Source organism: Marmota flaviventris, chromosome 17 (genome assembly GCF_047511675.1).
Source record: "Marmota flaviventris isolate mMarFla1 chromosome 17, mMarFla1.hap1, whole genome shotgun sequence".
In the NCBI taxonomy this organism is placed as follows: Eukaryota; Metazoa; Chordata; class Mammalia; order Rodentia; family Sciuridae; genus Marmota; species Marmota flaviventris.
The window spans coordinates 34,337,032-34,364,946 of NC_092514.1; the positions used below are offsets into that span (position 1 = coordinate 34,337,032).

The 27,915-nt window shown below is 37.9% G+C and overlaps 1 protein-coding gene across 1 annotated transcript; it reads left to right on the top strand.

The window, feature by feature from the left end:
• Positions 1-27,653, top strand: Nufip2 (nuclear FMR1 interacting protein 2). The gene is made up of 4 exons (XM_027924393.3): positions 1-482; positions 5,275-6,999; positions 18,547-18,579; positions 20,682-27,653. Exons 1-4 carry the CDS (start codon positions 203-205, stop codon positions 20,732-20,734), a joined length of 2,091 nt encoding a protein of 696 aa, XP_027780194.1. The 5' UTR covers positions 1-202; the 3' UTR covers positions 20,735-27,653.
• The last annotated feature ends 262 nt before the right edge of the window (positions 27,654-27,915 follow it).

The following is a 27,915-nucleotide window of genomic DNA, read 5'->3' on the forward strand; positions in this document are numbered from 1 at the left end:
AGGATTTGGGCTAGGGGCGGGGCCTGCGGCACAGCGTGGCTCCTGATTGCTGGAGCGCGGCTGCCAATCTCGCAGAATCGCTCGGTTAACCAGTGCGCTGGCGAGACGCGCTCAGATATACTGAGCGAGCTCTGAGAAGCAGCCTCAGATCCTGACGGTGCAGCAGCCCGCAGCCTCAGCCAGGGAGTCCCAGCCGCTTTCAATGGAGGAGAAGCCCGGCCAGCCACAGCCTCAGCACCATCACAGCCACCACCATCCGCACCATCATCCTCAGCAGCAGCAGCAGCAGCAGCCGCACCACCACCACCATTATTATTTCTACAACCACAGCCACAACCATCACCACCACCACCATCACCAGCAGCCTCACCAATACCTGCAGCATGGAGCCGAGGGCAGCCCCAAGGCCCAGCCAAAGCCGCTGAAACATGAGCAGAAACACACCCTCCAGCAGCACCAGGAAACGCCGAAGAAGAAAACAGGTCTGGGAGGGAGGACGGGTGGGGGAAGGGGGTTGGGGGTGGGGGACGGGGAGTTGGGGGTGGGGCTAGATCTGAAAAGCGCGGACGGGGTCGGGGTGTGTGTGTTTCCTCGGGGTCTGGGGATGCCCCGTTTCATTCTCCCGAAGCTCGGGTAGGGCGGAGGGGCTTGCAGCGCCCTCTCATTCTCTTAGGCATGGGAGAGGCCCAACCAGGCCAGCGTGACCTTCCCGGCCCCCGCCCGGGCTGAAGGGAGACCCGCAGGGTCGGCCTTGGTGATCCAGCCTTATTCCTTTCCCGTTTACCTTTCTGTGGCCCTGAGTTACCTTAATTTGGGAGTCCTGAAGTGGGGTGAACCTACCCCCCTAAAAATCCCCTGGAGGTGTAACTCAGGAAGGCCTAGCGAATCCCGACCCGGGTGGTGTCGCGAGGCCCTGTTGCTGGCGGCGAGGAGTGGGTAGGTGGACTGAGTTAAGGAAGCGTCCTCACCCGCCACCCCAAGCCCACCTGTGGCCTTGGGGTTCCCCCCGTCGTGGGGGGTGACTGGGACCCCTGGTCTCTGGGGTCACTTCCACTCCTAAATGCCCTTTTTGGGTGCCGGACCCCGCAGTCCGGCCCCGCGGCTCCTCCCGAGGCCGGCGCCCCGGGCCCGCTCCCCCCAGAGCCGGCGCGGCTGGAATGTTCTCTCCTCCTCGCGGGGCCGCTTCCTGTCCGCCATGTTGGAAGCCGATTCCTGTCACCGACTCTGGCCCACTGAGGAGCGGAGGGGAAAGGGTGTAGAGGGGCACGCGGCGTGGCGGAGCCAGCGACCCGGGAACCCCACGGGCCATCGCCTATCCCCCAGCACTTCGGGGGCGCCGTCGCCCCCGGCCCCTAGGCCGCCCCTCCCCCCGGCGCCGGCCGGGTTGTGTAACCCGGTGGCGGCCGCGCGGCCCCGGGCGGGTCCCTGGGGTGAGGGGCGGGGGCGGTTGGGGTGGGGGAGGGAAGCGGCCACGAGGGGAGCGGCCTGTGCCGAGCCCCGCGCGCCGGCGGCCGCGTTTCCCGCTCCCGGGTTCGGCGGGAGGCGCGGGCGGTCGGGGCGGGGAGCCGGACTAGGAGCCTAGTGAGGGGAAGGAGGCCCCGGGCGGCGGCCGCGGAGATCCTTCGGGCAGTAGGGCCGGGGGATTCATTTTGGGTTGAGGCGGTGCCTCTGGCCGGGTGGGGTACCCAGCGGGAACCAAGCTCCCCGGTCACGAGTTTCTCTGCCACAGGAACCTCGTCTCCTGCCAGGTTCGCTCACGACTCCGCCTCTGAGGCTTTCACTTGGGCCTTTTCTTTCGAGCGGCTCATTTTCTACCAAAAGGGGGGTTAAAACCCCCAAACCGTCTTCCATCCATCTCCCCACCCAATATTTAACCTTCTGGGCTGGGGCAGTGTCTTTAAGGGGAGGGATTAAACAAATGTTTGATTGGATACGGAAGACGGGCAGTTTTTTTGACCCCTTTCTTGTCCTTAAGGGTGAACTGAAGTGGCTCCTCCATGAGGTTGGATCCACTACCATTTTGCCTCAGATGAGTCTTTTTCCATGATAACATGAAAGATGTTTTTCGCATTTTAGAACCAATATTGATTCCCAAACTATCAAACGTTGAGGGAAAAAGTCATTTGGTGAGATGAAATAAGCTTTAAAGTTTATAATCAAGCATATTTTTTTTAATATGGGGTTCTTCATAAATTGAGATATGAAGGCTAGAGAGCGCATGTTAAATCCAGCATGTCAAATTTAATACCAGCAATTATTGAGAGCTGGAGAAAAACTAACAGCTTTTCTGTTGCAGATGTGCTGTAACTTGAAGATTGAAATTGGCATATCAGATTTTCCATTTTTAGGGGGTGGTGAACCTAAGGTGTTCAGTAGAGAACACATAGGTCTATAAGAGTTACGTTTAAGAATTTGGAGCAGTTTAAATTGTTAGGAACTATATAATACTGGATCTTTTTAACATTAGATTTTTCAAATGATGAAAAAGTATTACCTCATTGCTTGGAATATGTAAGGCAGTATTACTGTGTGGGTTTTAAATTGGGTTTTACCAGTCAGGTTATTAACGCAGAGCTCCTCTCTATCAGTAGAAGCAGCCCCTGATCTGTTCAAGGTGGCATTCTTCAATGTCGTATCCTGGAATAAAGAATAAGAAGGGAAACAGCTTAGCAATGTTGAGAGAATGTGAACAATTTGGGGTGAGCATTAATGTGCTGCCTAGTCACACAGTACTGTTGATTCAGAGTGTGCAATGCTAATAACTAAGAAAACATTAGGTTATTTTTCAAACATTATCAGTAATATCTTGAGGTGGGATTTTATGACCCATTACCCGCTAACCTATAAAAAGGAATCATTTTTCTTTATCCAGAAGAGGGCGCAAGAGAAGACCAAATGTGTTGAGTAATTTCAGTTTCTAATCCAAACACTAGATGTATCAGAATTTAGTTTTGCTGAGTTTATTTGAAGTAGGGGTCACATGGCATCCCTAAACCAGGAGTCTTTTAATTTCTTTCAGTAATTTAATGTTTACATTTTTCTTAAAGACCTAAGCTTTAAAAATAAAATGCCTCTCTGGCATACTATTATACAATACCCACAAAGTTGCCATGGGAAAATTTTTTATGTAGTTAAATTAGTTTTTTGTCTTTCTTTTGGTTCTTAAAACTTCTGGGAATGTAGCTCTTTAGTACAGCTCTTGACTGGTACATATGGGGCCCTGGGTTGTATCCCAAGCACAGAAAAAGTAAAGAAGTTTGGGGTTCAGTACAGTGACTAAGCTATTTTTTATTGGCGATTTCTGGTATTTTTCTGATATTTAAGTCCCTAGATAGTAAACTTAGTTCACTAGAATCTTTGCTTTCATTCAGTGCAGTTTGGACATTGGATTTTATTTTATTTTAATTTTTTATTTTTGTATTTAAGACTGCTTATTATAAATTGGAATTTGAAAAGTTATCACTAATGGGCCATTTGTTTAACCTGTTTGCATGGTAAGTGATGTGGGTCATTCTTTTCTTTGGTCCAGAGTTGTACAGGAGTATAGTTCTATCTGTTAAAAACATCCTTTTAGAACTTTGTGATTTCCTAAAGAAAACCTTTTAGAAAACATCCTAAACAATGATCTCTTCCTTTTTGTTATATAGTTTAGAAGTTTTCCACCAAAATTTTTTGATTGGCTGTAGGATAGCCGAATAATGGAAATGTAATACTGCAGAAGTTAAGAACTTTTATGAAATGTATTCTCATGGTACAAATTTTATACCACTATTTTAAAAATAATGATACCTTGAATTATTTTCTGGCAGTTTATATAGTAGAAGACAATGTTTATTCATTTTCAGTATTTCCACCTTTTTCTCTGAAGTTTCAGTGGACTCTTTGTGAATCTTTCCCAACTGTTCTATTCTATATCATGTTTTAAACATAATGGTTCTCAGGCTCAAAAGATTTTCATTTCCCCTTATTATTATTTCTCTTAAAGCTGAGGGCCTCAAAGAGTTTTTGATGTGGTTTATATTGATCGGTATTTACCATGTAGGAAATTAAAACAAATTTTGAAGGAAAAAAAATATTATACAAATTCACATACTTTTCAGCTTTCATAGGTAGGCCAGGGGTTTTAACACCATGAATGAAAGTAATTAAAAACAAATAATTTATATTCATACTGGATCTCCACCCTGAAAAACTTCCATAAACGGATGTGTGTGTATTCTACTGCATATCTGTTTCTAATGGCTTACTTGACCCCAGGATATGTTTTGTAAACTTTTCAAAGAAAGGTAGATAACTAATATCACTATTATACCGGTAAGGGAGTAGAAAAAGTTGTTAACCCAATTGAATCACCTATAGTCATAGAGTTAACTTTTGGGTGGTTGAAGGCTTTCGTTATATCTAATTATTATATCTAATATCTAATTAACGTAACACTTGAAAATTAGATTTCTTTGGTTGTAGTTTTGTTAGTAAATATTTCATTTCTTGAGTAGGCAGTGTTGCATAGTGGTAGGAAACTGTGGATTCCAGACTGGAGTTCAGATTTCCAGTTCTGCCACTTTGTGACCTGGGTAAGTTACTTCATCTCTGTGAGAATTTGTCCAAATGAAAAATAAAGAAAACATGGGTTAGAAGAGTTAGAAACATTGGTATACAGGTTTTCGGTTTTTTTTAATGTATTGTATGATCTAATGTCAAAATGAATTTGACTATTAGAAAAAGTTTATAAGTGTTACAGCTTCTCTGATAGATGCAATGGATACTACTTGGTGACCACTGACCACTCGGGATTTCATAGAAATTAAATCTTGTTTCCTATTCCCCCACCCCGTTGTTTTGCTGGGCTCAAGTATGGTACTCCTAGCCCTAATTTCCTTTTAATGTTATTAAATCAATAAAACTTGGTTTTTGCCCAGAGGGTAGATCCACTCTTAATTGTAAGGAAAATTTACAGTGGTTTGTGAGGATGATGGGCAAGTTATTTCTTAGATTGAGGGGTGTTGTGGCATACTTAAGAGGTGGTCATGTTCTCTCAGATACTGTGGATTTTGGTTTGAAGCATGGCTTACTTCTGCCTCTGCTTAACAGTAGATTACATTTTTTAATTTGTAAAGTGGAGCTTACAAGTGTCTTTTCGGGGAGATATGAAGTAATAACAAACTTACAACTAAGCATAGTATCTAGTGCACAGTAAATAGTCCGTATGTGTTAGATACCACTGTAATTTAAATGTTGTGATTTTTTTTAAGTCTTTTTTTTTCTCTCCCTTAGGCTATGGTGAAATAAATGGTAATGCTGGAGAAAGAGAAATATCTTTAAAGAGCCTGGGTTCTGATGAAGCTACCAACCCTATTTCCAGGGTCCTCAATGGCAACCAGCAAGTTGTAGACACTAGCCTGAAGCAGACTGTAAAGGCCAGCACCTTTGGGAAAGCAGGAATTAAAACCAAGAATTTCATTCAGAAAAACAGTATGGACAAAAAGAATGGGAAGTCTTACGAAAACAAATCTGGAGAAAACCAGTGTGTAGATAAGACCGATACTGTAGCAATTCCAAATGGTGTCGTAACAAATAATTCAGGCTACATTACTAATGGTTATATGGGCAAAGGAGCAGATAATGATGGTAGTGGATCTGAGAGTGGATATACCACTCCTAAAAAAAGGAAAGCTAGGCGCAATAGTGCCAAGGGTTGTGAAAACCTTAATTTAGTGCAGGACAAAATAATGCAACAAGAGACTAGCGTCCCAACTTTAAAGCAGGGACTTGAAACTTTCAAGCCTGACTATAGTGAACAAAAGGGAAATCGAGTAGATGGTTCAAAGCCCATTTGGAAATATGAGACTGGGCCTGGAGGAACAACTCGAGGAAAACCTGCCATGGGTGATATGCTTCGTAAAAGTTCAGATATTAAACCTGGTGTGAGCAGCAAAAAGTTTGATGATCGGCCCAAAGGAAAGCATGCCTCAGCTGTTGCCTCCAAAGAGGACTCATGGACCCTATTTAAACCACCCCCAGTTTTTCCAGTGGACAATAGCAGTGCTAAAATAGTTCCTAAAATAAGTTATGCAAGCAAAGTTAAGGAAAACCTCAACAAAACTATACAGAATTCTTCTGTTTCACCATCTTCATCTTCATCTTCTTCGTCATCTGCTGGGGAAACTCAGACCCAGTCTTCAAGTCGGTTATCCCAGGTCCCTATGTCAGCACTGAAATCTGTTACTTCTGCCAACTTTTCCAATGGGCCTGTTTTAGCAGGGACTGATGGAAGTGTGTATCCTTCAGGGGGCCAGCCACTGCTAACTACTGCTGCTAATACTCTAACACCCGTCTCTTCTGGAACTGATTCAGTACTCCAAGACATGAGTTTAACTTCAGCAGCTGTTGAACAAATTAAGTCTAGCCTTTTTATCTATCCTTCAAATATGCAAACTGTGCTGTTGAGCACAGCACAAGTGGATCTGCCCTCTCAGACAGATCAGCAAAACCTGGGGGATATCTTCCAGAATCAGTGGGGTTTATCATTTATAAATGAGCCCAGTGCTGGCCCTGAGACTGTTATTGGGAAGTCATCAGATCATAAAGTGATGGAGGTGACATTTCAAGGAGAATATCCTGCCACTTTGGTTTCACAGGGTGCTGAAATAATCCCCTCAGGAACGGAGCATCCTGTGTTTCCCAAGGCTTATGAGCTGGAAAAACGGACTAGTCCTCAAGTTCTGGGTAGCATTCTAAAACCTGGGACTGTTAGTGAGAGTGGAGCCTTATCCTTGGAACCCAGTCATATAGGTGACCTGCAGAAAGCAGACACCAGTAGTCAAGGTGCTTTAGTGTTTCTCTCAAAGGACTACGAGATAGAAAATCAAAATCCTCTGGCCTCTCCTACGAACACTTTGTTAGGCTCCGCCAAAGAACAGAGATACCAGAGAGGCCTAGAAAGGAATGATAGCTGGGGTTCTTTTGACCTGAGGGCTGCTATTGTATATCACACTAAAGGTAATTCATTTGTTTCTTATACAGAGATTCTTATTGGCCAATTTAGCATATTGTTTGTGGTAAATTTTGAATATTCTGTGATTCTTTAAGACACTGGAGAGCTTAGTTGAGAATGACAGTGGAGAAGCAACTAGCAAAGACAAGAATGTCTTAATTCAGGATCTTTGGAAATAGTATGGTTAAAGTTTAGAAAAAATGTTCAGTTTTTCAACTTAAGCATTTTTTTTTTATATAAATAGGTATAATTGACCCTATCTAGTTCAGAGACTACAGAGGTGTATGTGTATTGGTGGTGAGGAGGGCAGATTACCTCAAGGAATGGATTACCTTATGTTTTCATAAGGGTTTTAAAAAATTATTTCCTTTGCACAGATATTTCCTTTTTACTAGCTATATATTACAGTAGAGTATATTTTGCAGATACTCCCTTTTTTTGCTTTTGTATCATGTGCTGCTTTATTAGTGAGCATTTAGTAGTTCTAATTTGCTTAAAATGAATAAGAACAGTGTTTTTTCAAGGAGTCCAAAGAAGATGGAATGTCAGACTATTTTTTCTTATAACAAGGAATAATGGGTGCTGAATGGTAACTGAAAGAATTTAGACAAGTTACTATGTCAAGCATATTTGTTTATGAGCATTGTAGAGACCAGGTGCTTGGGAATCTGTAGCTCCAAAGCCTGTTAAAAGGGAACCAGTTGTGGATGCAGTGGTTTGCATCTGCAGTGCCAGCTACTTGAGAGGCTGAGACAAGAGGATTGCTTGAGCCCAGGAGTTGGAGGCCAGTCTCGGCAACATATTAAGACCCTGTCCCTAATTTTTTAATAAAACCCAGATATTTTTCAAATTCCATGCTAATACTTTCTTATAATATGACTTTAATTTTGTTGTTACCAGGATTAAACCCAGGGGCGCTTAACTACAGGGCAACATCCCCCCTCTCCTTTTTTTTTTTCTTTCTTTGAGAGTCTAAGTTGCTGAGGCTGGCTTTGAACCTGTGATCCTCCTGCCTCAGCCTCCTGAGGATTACAGGTGTGGGTACCCAACACTGATTTTGATCTTAAAAATAGGCTGAATGGGCTGGCGTTATGGCTCAGTGGTAGAACCCTTGCCTAGTGTGTATGAGGCACTGGGTTCAATTCTCAGCACCCCATATAAATAAAGTCTTGACAACTAAAAAAAAATTTGGCTGAATGATATAATTACTTTAAAGTAATGAGATAATGGTGATATATACAACAATGGATTTTAGTCTTACCCCTTCTGCCTCATTTCTCCCCCTACCCTAATAAAGTCACACCCCATTTGTGTATGCATACCTAATATGAACTGCACATTCCCATCTTTAACATGGGCTTATTCAAACAGTGACTTGGAACTCCCAAGAAAAGGGTTAGCCTATCAGATTGTAGGGACGAGGTAATTGCCAATTCTTTCAGGGAGCCTGAAAGAAATCATTGCCTCAGAGATGAATAACAAAGTTGTTTATATGACCTTTTAATCAAATTACCTAGTCTGCATATCTTTCCTTATTTTCAAATTGGAGGACAATAAAATGAATGGAAGTCCTCTTCATATTTTTTTCCTTTAAGAAATGGGAATAAGGATTGATTTATGGAAGTCTTAGGGTAGGAAACCTAACAGATAGTTTACCTGTCTTCACTTGCTCTTCAGCTCTTCTCTTTGGAAATAAATATGAGTTACCAGAAGCTGGAGGTTTTTAGGAAAATAGGGTACCTCCAAAAAGTATGTTGACATGTTCCTTTAAGTAGTAGGTTAGTTGGTGGTCTTATGGGTGATTTTTTTTTTTTTTTTAAGAGATGGTGGTCTTAATATGTTGTCCAGGCTAGACCTTGCATTTTTTTTTTAATGTAAAATTGCAGGCCTTTCTAAATTGAAGTATTGACTTGCTTATTTCTGTATGCATTTTCTTTCTTTTTTTAAAATATATTTTTAGTTGTACTTGGACACAATATATTTTATGTGATGTTGAGGATTGAACCCAGTGCCTCACACGTGCGAGGCAGGCACTCTACCCCTGAGCTATAGCCCCAGCCCATGCATTTTCTTTATACATGGACTAATTGCATGTGATATCAATGGTTTAGATAAACTAAATGCCTCATAAGGGTAGTTTTGTTTTGTTGATGTTATTGAGAATATTTGTTCTAGTGAAGTACATCAACTTGAGTTTTGGACATTTTTTTAAATGAAAACTTAAAAGTTTTTGAAGAGGTAATAATCAGTTGGGCTTATTGGGATATTAAGAGCTCCTGTATTATTTTCTTCTGTAGTGTAGTCCTAACTTCAGAAATAAGCCATTCATTAAGATAGGAAGGTGTGTCACTTAATTTTGTGGTTTTGGGCCTCACACTTGTTAGGCAAGCATTCTGGTACGCAGTTAGGTCACCAGCCCCCCCCCCCCTTTTTTTTTTCTTTTTTAATTTTGGGACAGAGTCTTGTTGAGTTGCCCAGGCTCGTCATAATTTTAGGATCCCTCTTCCCCAGTCTCCCTGGTAGCTGGGGTTATAGGAATGTGCCAGTGTGTCTTGGCAGGGCTGGTACATTTTTTCGGTTTAGCATTAGTTTCTAGCAGCCTTACAAGTACTGTGGATTTTTAAAAATGTAATTCAGAACAATTAACAGCTATGAAGGGAAGATAAAATAAAGCATAAAAATTGATTTATGGGAATTACAGTTTGGGGGATTTTTCTTAGCATTTGATATATATTATACTGTAAAATTTGCTGGCCTTGCCTAGTTGGGACTAAAGGTGTACGTCCTGCACCTGGCCTTGAAGCATTGTCATTGGGGAGGAGGAGCACTGGGATTGTACCCAGGGTTCCCGCTTGATCACTGAGCCACATCCCCAGCCCTTTTTATTTTATGATAGGGCCTCACCAGATTGCTAAGGCTGGCTTTGAACTTGTTCTTCTCTTGACCTTGGCCTCCTGAACTACTGGGATTACAGGTGTGTGCTACAATGCCAGGCAACAAGCACATTAGACACTAAACAACTATTATTTTCTCCTCAGAAACATTGGCAACCACCATTTCTTTATCCATTCATTTGTGTTGGGACACCTAGGTTGTTTGCATATTTTAGCAATTATAAATAATACTGCTACAAAGACAAATGTAGAAATATTTATTAGACCCTGCTTTCAGTTCTTTGATGGAATGTACCCAGAAATGGGATTACTAGATCATATGATAGAATTCTGAGTTTCTGAGGAATCACCGTACTGTTTTGCAATGTATGAGTAGTGGTGCACAGGGGTTCCAATTACTCCACATCCTTGCCAACACAGATTTTGTTTACTTGATGGTAACCGTCCCATTGGTTGTGAGAGGTGGTATTTTGTAGTTTGGTTTTTTTAAAACCAGGGATTGAACCCAGGGGCACTTACCCACTGAGCCACATCCCCAGCCTTTTTTTTAAAGAGACAGGGTCTCCCTAGTTGCTTAAGGCCTTCATAAATTGCTGACTGGCTTTGAACTCACAGTCCTCCTGCTTCAGCCTCCCAAGCCACTGGAATTACAGGAACGCACCACTGCACCGTGCTGGTATTTTGTAGTATTGATTTGCACTTCCCAGTGATTAGTAATGTTTAGCATCTTTTTATGTACTTATTAGCCATTTGTGTATCTTTGGGAAAATGTCTAAGCGCTTTGCAATTTTAGACCTGGTTTGCTTTTTTTGAGATTTAGGGGTTCTCTGGATATTCTGTTTTCAGATATGTGATGGGCAACTATTTTCTCCCAGTCTGTGGACTTACTTTTTTTTTTTTTAATGTACAGTGTTTACAAATTTTCTTTTTGTTTTTTGTATCAGGAATTGAACCCAGGGGCACTTAACCATTAAGCCACATCCCTAGCCCTTTTTAATATTCAGGTCTCACTAAGTTGCTAAGGCTGGCTTTGAACTCACCATCCTGCCTCAGCCTCTAGATCTCCTGGGATTATAGGCATGTACCACTATATCTGGCTGGTAATAGCTCTTAATGCATATACCCAGGATGTGTAACTGTTACCTCCTTTGAAGTAGCTTACTCAGAATTCTTAGTTTAATGAAACTCTGATTTGTCTTCAAAGGCTTCTAACTCTAGATCCTAACTTTTTTTTTTTTTTTTTTTTAATGGCCTGGCCATTTAAAGCCTCAATAAGAGATTGATAAGAGTGTGTATTTGGTTGACTTTTTGGTCTTGACTTTTTTGGTGCTGGGATCAAACCCAGGGCATTGTACATCTGAAACAAGTACTTTACTACTGCGCTACATAACAGCCCTGTGTTTAAAAAGCTAATTTAAGCTGAGTTGTTATTTTTCTTACCTGGCTAATACTTAACTGAAGAATATAGAGCACTTGAAATGCTGACATTTTATTGAAGCTAATAAGATATGGGGGCTGGAGATATAGCTCAGTTGGTACAGAATGTTTGCTTTAGATGTACAAGGCCGCTCTGGGTTTAATCCCCAGCCTTAAAAAAAAAAAAAAGATATGGTAAATTTGACTTAAGACACAGAGAGCCTAGAGAGATGATCAAGATTTATATTTGAGGAAGCTGGGGTTGTAGCTCAGTGGTAGAGTGCTTACTTATAGCACATGTGAGGCCCTGGGTTCAATCCTTAGCACCACATAAAAATAAATAATAAAGGCATTGTGTCCATCTATAACTAAATCTTAAAAAAATTTTTTTTTAAAAATGTACTTGATGATTTGGTTGAGAACATGAAAGCTATTCTTGACTGTAAAATTAATTTTTTAATGTGAAATACAGTAAAAATATAAGGTTAAGGTGATTGTCCTAAAAATAGGGTGTATGAAACCTAAATCAACTACTTTGGATGAATAGTAACTCTACTTAAGTTCTGATGCTCTTTTTCTTTAATCTTTGGGAGGTGTCTTTTCTATAGATGGACAAGCTACTGGTATAAAATATTCCTTAAGTAACTGTAGACTGTTGCATAAAATTTTTAAAAATTTCTCTACTATCTCCACAGATGGTAGGTTATTGGTATAGATAGTTTGGTTCACTAGATTTGAGGTAGGATCTAGAGTAAAAAATTAGCTCTCTAGGTGGTTCTAATTGACAGTTGCAATTGGGAATGATAGGTATAAGAGTTTTACTCGGTGTAAGTAATCTTTTCTCAGATACTTTGTAGTTTTTTTGTTCTTTGTTTTTTAACTAAGGAGTTGAACAATATTTTCTGTGTTTTTTCCTTTCCTTTTTGAAGTACCTATGTAGGCACAGTACCTTGCTTACTTATGGAAAAATTATTTCAACAGGGTGAATCTTTTCCTTTACAGAATTTGATCAGGTAGAGGATAAAACAATACACAGTGTATAATGCAATATTTTAAATGTCATAGTGAAGGAAGAGAATTTCTAATGGAGTGAAAGTAGGAAAAGAACAGAATCTTGTTTTTAAGGAGCATTTAAAATGAGTTTTGATGGATGGGGAAGATATTTAATTTGAGAAAACAGAATAGTGGACTGGGGGTGGCAGTTGTAGAGTCTCAGTTTAAATTCCTAGTACAGGGAGGGGATGGGGAGAGGAGGGAGGGAGGGAAGGAAAGAAAGATAGATGGATGAGGAGCATAGTTGGCAGAAAATTCCCAACTGGACAATGTTGTTTTCCCCCAACTTTCCTTTTCATTTTGCCCCTCCTCTTTGTGTGTGTGTGTGTGGGGGGGGGGTAGCAGGCGGGGCTGGAGATCGAACCCAGTGCCCTCCCCATGCTAGGCAAGTGCTCTGCCACTGAGCTACAGCCCTAACTCTGCTTCCCCATTTTTCTGGTAACCATGTGAAGTGGAAGATCAGTTAGATTCTTGGATATTCCAGGTAGAGAAATAACAAAGGTCTTCTCCTTTGAACTTGTAACAAACATTTACTCATAAAAAGTTTTTAGATTGGGAAAGGGCACAAGAGAACTGAAGTATTTCTACAGGATTTGGGAAATGGAATATGAAGAGATAAATTGTAGATAATTGTTGTATAAAACTGACAAAGGAATTATATGCAATTGCAGGGGTCCACTTACATATAGCAGATTATATTTTGGAGATTTGTAACAATTTGAAGAAACTCAAACCACACAGCCGAGAAATTTTTAAAAAGTGTCATGAATGTCATAATCTGTTTTGTCATTTACTAATATAAAATTCAAACAAATCTGTTATAAAAAGTTAATGTTTGGGGGCTTAGGTTGTGGCTCAGCAGTAGAGAGCTTGCCTGGTAGTAATGAGGCTCTGGGTTTAATCCCTGGCACCACATAAAAACAAATGAAATAAAGGTATTGTGTCCATCTAAAACTAAAAATATTGGGAAAAAAATTAATGTTTGGAGCTGGGGCTCAGCGGTGGAGCACTTGCTCAGCATGTGTGAGGTGCTGGGTTTGATCCTTAGCACCACAAAAAATAAATAAGTAAAATATATTGTGTTCAGCTACAACTGAAAAAATACTTTTAAAAAAAAAGTTAATGATATCAGCATGGATACATGCACCGACATGGCACCATTTGAAAAGGAAATGTAAAGATACAATATTTAATCATAAATATGAAAATCATGTGCATACTATAGTACTGTAATTTTAAGTTTTAGCTCTGGTTGAATTTCCTAGATTGGGAAAGGGTCCCTGGTTTTCTCTCATAGGACATAATAATCCCTAAGATGGTTTAAGAACCTTAGTGACTTGCCAGTTTTGTAACTATACTGCTTGGTTGATTTCTTATTATGTCTGCTTTCTGAATACAATAATAATGAGTTTATTTTGGTATTAATCCAAAAGATCACTTGTAAGAATTTTAAAGAAGCTGAAATTTAAGCCCAGTTTTTACTAGTTTAAGTAAGGAGGAAATAAAAAATCACCCATGCTATTAAAGTAGAATTGTCAAGTACTGTTGTCAAGTACTGATCTTCCTGCCTCATCTTTCCAAGTTTCATTCCAAGCAGCTTGAATTTGATATTTCACCCTTACAGTATGAACCAGATTAGAATAAGTATTATAGAAAAGAGAAAAGTAACAAAACCAACTTGTTAAGTTTCTGTTGTGGATTTAGAGGTGGTCCAGACTATCGTGCTTATTCTGATTGGTTGGTGCTTCAAATTGGGGATGAAGGATTTATTGTTTACTGAAACGGTGGTGACTTCTAACTGCCATAAATCAAAGTTATCTGAAAATATGTACCTCTTTCTAGTTACAGTCAAATTGAAAAAGTAATGAATAGGTGAGATTTCTGAAAGGACCCCACACACACACACCCCCAAGTCCTGGGGATCAAACCTGTGGCCTTGCATTTACCAAGCAAGTGCTCACTGAGCCACATCCCCACCCCCTGAAAGATTTCTTTGTAAATGAATAGGCAGGTGTACAGTTTACTAGTTGAGAAAGGAAATCAGAATAGGAAAACATAGTATTGGGATAGTTTGTATTATCAAAAGATAGGTAAATCTAGGTTAAGAAAAAGAATTGAAATTGAAGATCTTACCATGATTGCTGAATCTTAAGGAATTTGGTATAAAATGGCTTCTAAGTGATTGAAAAGTGTGATTAATTGTAGATTGGCTTAGGGCTCACAATTATGGGAGTTGGCCTTATGTTTTATTTATTTATTTAGTTAGTTAGTTAGGTGCCAGGGATTGAACTTGGGCACATACCAGCCCTGTCTTATATTTATTTAGAGACAGGGTCTTAAGGAGTTGCTTAGCCTCTCGCTTTTTCTGAGGCTGTCTTTGAACTCCTGATCTTCCTGCCTCATCTTCTTGAGCCGCTAGGATTACAGGCATGCAACGTTGCATCTCGCTTGACTTTTTATTTTGAGAGTTCTAGTATGTATTGATCAACATCAATTTAGATGTTAATTTTTAACATTTTGTTAACCAGAGAATAGGATCATTGTTCAATTTTAAAGACAAAAAATAAGTTTCAGGTTGACTTTGATTCATAACTTCATTCTTTTTCTTTGAGAAATTTTAGAATTGAATACTAAATTGGTTTTGATCATATGAAATTGCTGTTTTGGGAGGTCAAAAGTTGAATGTTAGTGGTATCAAGGGAATCTTACTTAGTTACTACTTTATGTTGTGTTATTTCCTGGCTTATTTGAATGTTTCATTCAAATCAGTATTTATAGTACCAAGCACTAAGGGAAGAATTTGCAATACTCCTGCCTCAACCTTCTGAGTCACTAGGATTACAGGTGTGTGACACCATGTCTGGTTAGATTTAAGTAAAAGTTGCTCTTTTCTAAATTGTTTTATATGGTGTTGAGGATTGAACCCAGTGCTTCAACACAAGCTGGGCAAGCGCTCTACCACTGAGCTACAACCCCAACCTTCAGAATTCTTTTTAAAGGAAGAGTGGTAAACATTGAAAATGAAGCTGGACTGACTAATGGCAAAGAGGCAAGTTAAAAGGTAATTGTAGGGCTGGGGATATAACTCAGTTGGTAGAGTGCCTGCTTTATAGAAAGTAGAAATGTAGGTATGTAAATTGTAGATATCACTATACTTGAGCCAGGGCCCTGGCATTGGGCTGAATAAAAAGGAATAGATGGCTAGAAAGTTGCAAGTGTCTTAATACTGGTTAAGAATCATCATAGTTGAATACTCCTTCCCTAAATTATCTACTTTGAATTTCTTTGCTCTCTATCATTCTGTTCCTTAAATTTTGACATTACTTGAGTTCCTTTTTCATACTACACAAAGTTATGATAATCTCATCCAATTCTCTTGTATGTTAAACTTTAAGACTTCTTAAACTGCTGTTACTTTGTTGTATCACCTTAATGAATTCAATTTTATATACACAGAATTAAGGTGTGTATACATTTGAATTAGTTTGCCAAGTATAAATAGGGACTGGGCATGTGGCTCAACAGTTATATACCCCAGGGTTCAATCCCCAGTATCCCCACCCCCACTTTTTTTTCCCCCACCTTTTCTCTCAGTGAGTTAACATTTTAGTCCAATTTGTCATTAGATTATATAGATCCAGTCTCTTAATGTCTCCATTTTTCTTTTCTGTCTCTGACAACAAACTGTCATAACTTATTTTGCAGTAGCATTTATTGGACTTGATGTTATCTCATTCTTTTCAGTTGCCTGGAAGAATCATTTCTAATATTTAGTATAGTAATGATTCCTTCAGTGACTTCCCTTCACCTGTATAATTAATAATAAACTTCCCTTACATAGACCTTTTTGGTCTGTCCTCTGAAAAGTGTTCTTCCTCTAAATCTTTAAATCTTAGCGACTTTCAACCTTATAAAATATGGGTCATTTAACTTTTTGTATAAAGGGCAAAACAGTAAATATTTTAGGATTTGTGACCTGTAGGATCTCTGTTGCAAATAACGCATTACTTGATTTTGCCTTGTATCTCCAAAGCAGCCATAGATGGCATATAAACAGTGAGTGTAGCTATGATCCAATAAAATGAGTAAAAACAGGCAGCCAAAAATATAATATCAAATCTATTGTTACTTCTTGTTAGCCTTAGTTAGGGTTAAGTATGGCATCAGACTATTTATTTACATTTTCTTTCTGGTTGCAACCTTGAGTTTCATGGAAACTTAAATTTTAAGGTCTGGAAGATGTAGCTTAGTGATAGAACACTTGCCTAGCATGCCTTGAATTTTATCCCCATTGAGGAAATAAAGTTGCTAGTAGTCACAGAAGGAATATTAATGCAGGAAAGGAATTTGCATTCACTTTTAGTTTAGCTTATTTTTTGGCTGTACTATGCTGGCTCCTGGCTTGCTTATTTGTTTTTAATATTTATTTTTTAGTTGGACACAATATCTTTATTTATTTATTTTTATGTGGTGCTGAGGATCGAACCCAGGGCCTTGCACATTCTAGGCGAGTACTCTACCACTGAGCCACAACCCCCACGCCCAACCCCGCTGGCTAGCTTTTAAGCTATGAATTATATCTTCTTTTTCCCTCATCAGACATAATCAAATTGACTATTCCAGATCCTTCATTTGAGGATAATGTAATTTTCTTAGCAGAAATCTGTAGCATTTGAGTAAAAGCTTCAGTTGAGATTACAGGTGTGTACCACCATGCTGGTTAGATATGGTTTTGATCTTGGCTCATTGCAGGGAGAGAGTATACTATTTCCTTTCCCCATCCATATGCATATGACAGTTACAATTTTAGGTCCATACATTTAATTTCATTTAAACCTGGAGAGGGGTTAGATTGTGACTTAGCTGTAACTGGTGTCCAGATACATCCCTTCTTCATGAGCTCCAGTTTATTTTTCTTTATATTGATTGCTAATAAATTAGATTACACTTTTTTTTTAATATTTATCTTTTTAGTTTTCGGCGGACACAACATCTTTGTTTGTATGTGGTGCTGAGGATCGAACCCGGGCCGCACGCATGCCAAGCGAGCGCGCTACCGCTTGAGCCACATCCCCAGCCCTAGATTACACTTAACACAGAATCCAAATAGAGTAAAATAATCTTCAGCTTTTCCAAATAACTGTTGTATGACCATAAGAGAAATATTTATTCTTGATTTTTATTATAGTTTGTTCCTTTTACTAAGTAGTTTTTTAATTTACTTTATGTCCTAGGTACAGTGTTTCCTTTGATTCTTATAGAATAATAGTCATCTACTGTCTTACTCATCAGGGCTTCAGGTATCTCTTGTGAAGCTTTCTTGCATGCCTGGTAGAATTTGTCTTGCATTTTCTCTGTTGCTATCATTTGGGTGTGTTCATATTTTCTTAATGAAAATGCCAAATAAGCTCCTTGTCGATGTTTTGAATGAAATTGGAGCAAATGAGGATCTTGTCATTAGTCACTGGATATGGATTGGCATATTGACCTTATGGGTTAAAATGACAAGTAGGTATAGTTTAGAGGTAGAACCACATGCCTGGATGCTTATATTAAGCATCGGATTTAATCAACTTTGATAAATGCTGTGTCCAAAAGACTTCTTCAGAAGTGATTAGTTGCCATGAAGTATTTGGTTGTGTGGGTGGGTGGGTTTTTTTTTTTTCCTGTATTAAACATGGCAATTAAGAATTATAGGTTCATCTCTTAGAAGGGTGCAGTGCTGCAAGCCTTTAATTCCAGCACCTAGGGAAGTTAAGGTAGGAAGATTGCAAGTTCAAGGCCAGCATCTGCAATTTAGGGGAGACCCTGTCTTTAAATAAAAAGGGGCTGTGGCTCAGCAGTAGCACACTTGCTTGGCATGTGTGAGGCACTCTGGGTTCGATTATCAGCACTACATATAAATAAATAAAATAAAGGTTTTATCAACAACTAAAAAAAAATGTTTAAAAAAGGATTGGGGATGTAGCCCAGTGATAGAGTACCTCTGGTTTCAAATCCCTAGTTCAAAAAAAAAAAAAAAAAAAAGAATTACAGAAAGACATCAGTGCTTTGTAGAATTGTTATTTTTAGCCCTAGCCCAGCTGTAATCAATCTAGGTTATATATATGTATTTTTTTTTTTAAGGGAAAAAGCATTTGTTCCTTGAAAGTTGTCATAAAATGATCCTTTTTCTTTTTTTCCCTGCAGAAATGGAATCTATTTGGAATTTGCAGAAGCAAGGTAAGAATGTTTAGATTACCTGAAATGTTAGTATTAATGAGCAGTTGTTACATATTCTTTTTGGCTGGGAATAACAGATGAAGTGACCTACCAAATACATTTTGTATTTTTTGCTATTTAATTATTGCAGTCACAAGGCACTAGCTGCCATATAAGGATCAGGTACTATAAATATGCCATATAAGGATCAGGTAATACTATAAGTATGAAAATACTCCAGCAGCTGGACAAAGCAGTGAATTGTTTTTTTAACTCTGATAGAAAGGAAGATCAGTGGGGTAAGGATATAGTGTTTTTAGCATGCAAGGGATCCTGGGTTCAGTCTCTGGAACTCTCGTGGGCGGGCGCACGCAATTATTTTCACCCTCCCATAACCAAGGTGTGACTAGCAGGAGGGAATAAAAAAATCAACATGTGGATTATTTGGAATCTTCAAAAAGTTAAAATTGGTTATACTAATTATTGTTTGCCTTTTCCCTAAATATATTAAAATATAATGGGTATAGAAACTAGAGGGTGGCAGGATTAGAATGTAGGTTCCCCTAATGTCCTAACACTACTCCACCTTTTTTTTTTTTTTTTTTAAACTATAGCTTTGACCTCATCTTGTTTTTAGGGTCAAGTCTTTTTCTTAAATTATTTAGATTTTTTTGGGGTGGGGGTACTTTCTTAATCAAATATACAACTTAAAAAACAGATTAGAAAATATACCCTTCAAAAGTAGACCTACCTTGTACTGTAAAGTGACTACTATTAGAAATGAGCATTATTTTCATAATAGATTGCCAGAAGGTGGGCCTTGGAGTCCCAGAAAGGATATTACATAATTTCTGGACTAGATTGATTTTTTTTTGTTGTTGTTGTTGTTGTAGGTGGACACAATTCCTTTATTTTGTTTATTTTTATATGGTGCTGAGGATCAAACCCAGTATCACATGTTCTAGGCAAGTGCTCTACCACTGAGCTACAATCCCAGCCTTAGATTGATTCTTAAGCTGATATGAGCTTAAGTTCTATGTTACTATTTTCAGGCCATTATTATTTTCCACTAGGTGACAAGTTTTATTGGTTTGTCTATTTTGCATTGAAGTATGTGTACTTTAAAAAATTCTTAGTATAGGTAGAAGTAGTATGTAATAAAAATATTGTCCCTTCAGAAAATGGGAGCATTTAGCTAAATAATAGAAATTTAATACTTTAGAATACCCCTGCAGGCTTTGCCCGGGCATATTCTGACAGTTTTATATTTTGAACCCAGAAGACCCCTAGGCTTTTAATTTTTTTTCCTTTTCTTTTCATATGTGTGCATGCACTGGTGCTAGAGATTGAATGGAGGACCTTGCACACACACTACCACTGAGCTACAGCATCTGCTTTTGCTGAGAATGAAGGCTGGTGGTCCTGTGGAAAATAAGAAGGAATCAATGAGTCATGATTAGAACTAACATCAAAAACTTCACAGTGAAGTTTTTGGTTGCCAAGTTTTTAATTAAACTGGTCCTTGTTGGACAGTCTGTACCAGTTAAAATAAATTTTAACTTCAGTTGATGAAAAGAAAAAGAGGAAAGTGGTTTTTGTTGTTGTTTTTTGTATGAAGATTTGATGGTTTAAGTTTTTGTTTTTTGCAAGGAAGGGACTCCACTTTTTTCAGATTTCCTTTTCTTGGTACTGGGGATTGAACTCGGGGTCACTCAAGGACTGAACCACATCCCCAGCCCATTTTGTATTTTATTTAGAGACACTGAGTTGCTCGCTGATGCTGAGGATGGTTTTGAACTTGTAATCCTCCTGTTACAGGTGTGCGCTACCATGCCTGGCTAAGTTTACGTTTTGTGTTATTGTTGTTATACGTAGACAGAATACCTTTATTTCATTTATTTTTATGTGGTTCTGAGGATTGAACCCAGTGCCTTACACTTACTAGGCAAGTTCTCTACCACTGATTTTTTTGAGTTAAGAAACTGAATTGGATGTGTATTTATAAAGAGTAGCCTTTAAATTGTGTTTTTAATAAGAGGGGGCAGCCTAAACTATGATTACTTAGGCTTTATTTTGGGATTCCATTTCTTATCTTTACATTTTTTTTTTAACCTTCCCTCTAGATCCCAAAAGGATAATCACTTACAATGAAGCCATGGATAGTCCAGATCAATGAAGGACCAGACTGCCTGTTTGTAACCTTTCTGCAGCATTAGAGCCACCGTTCATGGGGGACACAAGGCTTTTATGCTCCTAGATCTTCAACGCAGCAGAGGAACCATAAGTAGAATCACAGGATAATATATACAAATATATATATATACATTTATATATATATATATATAGTTATTTAAAAAAAGGCAACTGAAAGTAATTAGACTTCTTAAGGAATCAAATTTATTTCAAGAGACTACACATGGTTATTTAATCTCCGGTACTGAATAGTTTGTTGTTTTTTTTTTCCTCTCTCTTTTTCTTTTTATTTGTAAGTTTTTGTTTAAGTGTGAATGCAAGTGATTAATGAATACAGACTTACAAGCGTGGTTCTAAAGTTCCTGCTGTCATCAACTTGGGCAACAAATGACCCACTGGAAAGGCAAATCCACTTAAAAGATCTCTGTATCTTGTTCTGTGACTAAAGTGATACACTAATCACGGGGAACCCAGAATGATTCAACATTTTCCCCTACTCCTCCCTTGATCTTTTGGTTTTACTTTAAGCCCTGCGAGAATGCTGGATAAATGCCTTGAAGTTTGCAGGGGTGTATTTTTTTTTTTTTTTTTTTTTTTTTTAGCAAATATGATTTGCATGTCTTGCCAGGAGTTTAAGCAGCCTCTGTGGGGTATTGGGGAAATCTTTTTGTTCTTTCCTTTTGTTTTTTGTGGGGTGGGGATAGGGGAGGGCATTGAAGTTCTACAATTCTGGAGTAGTTGGTGGGTACATAGTTAACTTGTTTTGGTTATATGTTGAACTTTTAACAACTGAAGAATCCATGAGTGTCATTTAAAGAAAAGTTGCAGAACAAGCAATTGGCTTAGATATGGGGGGAATCCTTTGCCCATATTTTAATGTAATTGTATAACTGGGAGCAAAAATATATTCTGCTTTTCAACTGTAGGTGCTCCAGACTTGCTCTCTGTCACTAACACTAAATGTGCAGTTTTCCTTGTTTTTCATCAAACATCTAAGAGAAACTTGTACTTTTCTGTAAATTCTCTTGATTTCTCAGCAAAATCTAAAAGGGGAAGGAAAAAAGGCAATGAAAACTAAACTTTTCATGTTTTTAGCCAGTGAGGAGGTAATAAACCCTGCTTATAGAAGGTGTGCTTTCATGCAAATTATACTTCTGAGCTTATTAGCTTCTAATTATATCTTAGTAAATATATTTTATTACTAGAGCAAAATGGGTTTTTAAGGAAAATAATGTGAAATTCTGAAATTTTCTTTTGGGCAGAAAAGAGCATTAGCCCTGTCTTATCATCACATTGCCATCCTGTTGCACTGCAGCTTGTGTATAGCATGCTGAAATAAATTTTTTGTGTGTGTGTGTGCAGAAACTAAGGGTCCAATTTAAGATTGGGTGATGTTAGTGATATAATAACAAGTTCTCTGGCCTGACACAGCATAACGTCACACACACATATACACAGAGAGAGAAATTAGTATATCCATGTATGTCAAATACAGGTTAACATAGCAGGGCATTTATATAGAGTTGTAGTCTTCTAATAAAGTAAGCTGGATCCCCTAGGAATATCTGGGGAGAAAGGAACTGCTTTTTTTGCTCTACCCCTTTGCTTAAGAAATGTCCAGTTTTGAGTGACTGTAGTATGGATGGTTTTCTTGTTTTGTTGATTATTTGAGGCTTTTAATAAGTAGTTCATGAAAGAAGCTGTTGGACTCAATGTAGAGTAGAGAAAATATCTTTTTAGTCTGGATTTCTGCCCTGCTTAGATTTTTAAAAAAGTTATAAGCATGGATTGCCAATTCCACTTGATGTAAACAAAACTTTTTATACATAATATATATATATACATATATATATATAAAATAACTTATTGTATCAGTCCAGGTTCAGAAACTTGTGGTAGGCCAGTTCCAGATAGTTTCATTTCACCTGTAAACTGTATCACTTTTACTGATATTGTAATTTTCAAATGTATAATATGTTTACAGATGTGCCCTGCATTTAGTCTGCCTTGTTCCTATTTTGATTTTTGTTGAGTCTCCTGCCTGCTTGCCAATTCTAGGATGCTTCAGGCCCATGTACAATTGAAAGCAGAGGCATCCTTGAGCTTTAAAGCATTGAACAAACTGGAAAATGCAACATACCACATACTGAAGTGAAAAAAAGTCTTGTGTTTTGTGTTTTTTTTTTAATAAAAATTTTCAAAAAGTTTTAAAAAAAAGATAAAAGGTTGATTAAAGAAAAAAAAAAAAGGCTCCAGTTTGTTTTACAGGTTTTAAAGTTCTGCTGTGTGTTCAATTGCCTTGTGTAACCACTTGTCTTAGGGCCAGATCCCCACCCTCACCCCACACCTCTTATTTTTAAATGTCCATTTTGCTTGCCTGGAATTTTAAAGTTTTTTTGTTTCGCAACTCACAAACTTTCTTGGTTTGTGACATACAGAGTTGAATGAACATATATTTAAGAAAAAAAACACCCCAACCCCCATCTGAATTTACCTTGGAAGCAACAATTAAATACTTTTTAAAAAGTCTTTGCTTTCTTAATTCCCTCCTATATCCCTCAGGCTTCTGGGTTCAGAGAAGCTGAAGAGAATGTAACCCTTCTCTGTTTGTCCAAAGGTTTTTTTGAGTCTCAATTCTAAATGAAACAATGCAACATTTCACTTTTATTTCTGAACTGAAATTTATATGATTAGAGGTATATATATATAGTGGTTAGGAATGTCTTAATTTTCTGGGAACCCTAGTGCCCCATCATATTAACCGTCAGTATTTTTGGGCATTGGGTTAATGGACTTAATTGCCTAGGTACAAGCAGGACTTTGGGACAAATTCTCCTTTGTGCTGTTTGGTTACACTTAACTCTACTTGTTGCAATCTTTCTCCTTAGGTCCTCACACAATTCCTTACAGAGCACTTATTAAAAAAATCTGAAGAGTTGATCTGTTTTCTGATTATTTTTGTGTAAGCTTCTAAACAAACTTCAGCTGTGATTAATTTAGCACATTTAAATAACAATATGTTTCTGTTCATTATAAAATTTTCCTTCGACTCAGAGTATTAGTACTGTAGCATAAACCAAATACAGTCTAGAGGGGATTTTTAACATCCCTCCATTGAAAAGACTGAAAAAGCTGTGTGTGTCTATGGGTGTGTGTGTGGTTGTGTGTATGTGTGTATGCATGCATGTTTGTGTGTTGGGTGCTTGTATGTGAGGGAAGGATAAAAGATTAGTGAATGTGTATAAGACATTAGTATTCAGAATGAAACTTGTATTTATTTTGTGCCATTTGTTTTCATTACACAGAATAAAGTCAGGTGGTTTAAATCCTTAAAAAGGGGTAGTATTTGAAAAATGGCACTAAGAATGAAATCATGACCTATTTTTTTAATAGCTATGAAGATACTAATTATGGGTGAAGATTTCTTTTTTTAAATTTGTCTTGATTGTAGGCTTTTGTGTCACATGCCACTCTTGTGTAGATGTCCCCACAAAAGACAGGGTGTATTCATCTTTCTCTTTATTCACCCCCACTTTGCTGGACTGAAGTTAATTGCATAGCCTTTCCTCTAACCTCCTTAGTAATGAACCATTAACATAAAATATATTTACACCATCTGTAGTAGCTCATCTTCCTCCCCTGCTTTTTAGGAGGAGATTGCCAATAACTAGGGATTTGTTAATGGCAGCTTGTTTTACTTATTTATTTTTTTCCTTGAAATAAATGGCTAGTTTGTCTCCATTTTAGAATTTTGCTGTCCTTAATCATTTGCATACTTAGTCACCACTCAGAATCTGCAAAAACTTAAAAAAAAAGAAAAAGTGCTGCATTTGTTTTTTCAAGTAACAGTTCTTAGGCAAAATGACAAACCTCAGCTATCAGAGTTGTCCACAATACAAAATGTGTTTCTTCATAAAATGACATAGCAGCAGTAGTTTCATATTTGGCTATTAAGTTTGTTGCTAACTCATATTAGAGGCATCTAATGGGTTTTTTTTTTTTTTTTCTGTAATTGCCAATAAGTTTAAAAAAAAAAAGCCACTTAGTGTGATTTTTGTCATGGAACAAATGGCCACAGGCAAGGAAATTATAATAGGGCTTTGCTTAATTTTAAATTCCACCAAATAAGGAGGGGAGTCATTTTTTTGTAAGGCTTTCTTAGGAGAAATAAATTAATTAAAAAGTGCAATTTCCAAGGGATATGGGTATAGGAGTGCCTCTGGGCCATGTCCTCAAATAACACATGATCCCTCATGTGCTAACTGCAGAATTGATATTGTAGTAGGACAAATATATACAAGTATGACAATTTTTATGGTAAGACCTGTTGATGCTGCAGCAGCAGGTGGATTCTAAATAAGACGGTGTTTTCTGATAGCCCTGCTTCTAGATTTTAAGGAAAAGGAAAGGGCAGAGGACAAGGCTAGACTTTGCTGCTCTGAATTTGCCAGAGGCATGGTAGTTCTTAAAGTCAATATTGCTTTTATTAATTGACTGGGCACCAGGATTCTTTTATGGTGAAAAAAGATGGGCTTCTGCTATGAGTGTCTTTAAAGGTTTCTTTTTAAACATCAGTCTGTTCAGATGTGTGAGAACCAGAACCACCGGGAGCTGGTTTAAAGAATGATGAAACATCGACTCTGCTCACTGCTTTACTGAGTTTTAAGTTCCACACCGTTTTGCTGCTCAAGAAAGATCTTAAAGTAGTTAAAGGATCCCAGCAATGTTATGAATGCGTTTTTAAGTTGTCTCCATAATAATAAACACTCAGTGAAGCAAGAATGGTATATTGCTTTTATATTACTGGGAATGTCAAATATGGGCTAGAAACTATGGAACACCCATCCTCATGTGATAGTTGCTGATTCAAACTTCCCTCTTTATACATAAAGTTTTGTGTTCAGGGTTCTGAAGCCATTTTCTGATAGTGCAGTATCCCTTTTCTACAGCCTTATTAAAAACACCTACAAATGTTTATTTTCCAGTTCAGTTTTAACTTTCACTGTATATCTTAAGTTGTAGTCTATATAGACCAACAAATTAACTTGAGGTAAATTACATAGCTTTCTATATACCCTTTTTTCTCCTCAGGTGCTAACAAACAAAGGCTCCAAAAATGGATACTGCTTTAGTAACATCTGCTTTATTAAAATGCATTATTTGTTTTACTAGATCTAGTGTAAAGATTTGGTGTTAACAAAAAAGTTTTAATATGTAAATATGAATGATTGCCTTTAGTTTGCCCTTGTTTGTCTAATGTCTTCTCATTTATAGAGGTGAATCCTTTTATGATTGAGTACATTTCGATAGGTGTTGTGGTTTTTTTTTTTTTTTTTTGAATGAAAATACAACTGTTTTCTGTCTTAGATTAATCCTGCTGCTGCTATGAAAACTGAAAATCAAGAATGTGATGCACTTTTTACATTACTATATACCATACATATACCATAGGTTGCTTTGGTACCTTTTTTGTAGCACAGCCACTAACAAAAGTGAGTGAAAAAAAAGTTATCTTTGGGAGGGAATCTGTACAAATAGCTAATCCATAGTTGGTATTGGCCTATGAATGACAATAACTTAGGAAAGTAAAAGATTTGCTTAATATTACACTTTTTGGCCTTAAAATGTCTTCTACTACTGAAAAATATTTTAAATCTTAGTTTTGTTTCTATTATTCCCTTTGCCTCAAAAAGAGGAAGAATGACTTAAAGAAGTTGCTGTTCTTTTAGAAAACAATTATCTGCTGTCTGAGCTGGGGAACTTACTTTTTGCTTATATACAAAAGAGAATGCTGTTCTAAACCAGTCAGTTTTAGTTAAATCAGTCAAAATTCCCAACTCTTCTGTTTCTCTAGTATATTTTTACTTAGCAAAGGTAAACTTTAAATATAGTAGGAATGCTACTTGAAAAAAGGAAAAGAATTTCTCAAGCACATCCCCAAACTTGAAGGAGATGGAACCCAAAACAGTGCAGGGGAAACACCAAACGAGGTGGAGGAATATGAGAATGATGTGTGGTCCAAAGCTATCTGGTTATATTTTGATGTTGCCAATATCGCAGAGCCAAAATTTTAATTTGCTTATTTAATATATTTGTTGGCCAGAGATCTATTTTTATATCAATGTGCCTTGCATGTATATTAAAAAATTTTTGGAAAGACCATGTAGTAATGCCTGAGATAGTTGATGGTTCTTAACCACCTCACTAATTTTTATGCAGTATGAAATGCTCATTCTATTGCCCAACTGGTGCTCTCTGTTAAAAGTTATAGATCTTGTCAAACTGGAACTATTTTATAAACTGGGGAAGTGATTTTCTTTTTTCTTTTTTTTTTTTTTTTTTAAAGTCTGTTAGTGGCTATTCTGTAGCGGGAAATAGTAAAAGGATTCTTCACTTCCTTTCCTGCCCCTTTAGCACCTTCTTTAAGTAATGTGATGACACCATTTCTTGTGTGCTTTGAAAAAAGTTTGAGCTTGCTGTCTCCTTTAGTGTTATAAAAAGTGTTGTTAAGCATTGTTTGCAAAGTATAGGGAGATAATGGAGTCCAGGTTAATTGGGAATTCTGTGTGAGCTTTAATCCAAGTTATTGGCTCTTTCCAACTTAAATTTTTTTTATTGTTAAAGCACCTTGCTTAGAAAATTTTAAATACTTATGTCTGCAACAATTGTCTCAAAATGATAAACTGTGCAATTCTTGTCATTAAAAACAAAAAGATCTGAACTGAACTCTCCCTAATGTGACTTGTTAGTTTCTCTGTATTTCCTGCCAGTGTAAATGTGAAAAGCTTTGCTTGCATTACGTTTTAGAAATGCATTTTGCACACTTGAATTTTGCTGAAGCTCCGTGAAAAGGTTAGATCTAAGTAGATGAATAAAGCTATGCACATGTTTTGAAAGTTTAATTTGTGTGTCATTACCAAAAGTGACCTGTCCTTATTATGTTGCTGTTCTTAGTTTTACCACCTTTGGAAACATGGCTCAAAGTTACTACACTTCTGAGCTAGCTTATGAGTGGGACTAGAAGAGAGGAAAATTAATTGGCACCTGTATTAATAAAGTTAAGTTTAAACAAGAGCTTGACTTGTATTATTAAAGGGCTTTTCTTGAAACAGGGCAGTTTTATCCCCTTATAAATCATTGGATGCTCTTTCTCAGTGAATATTG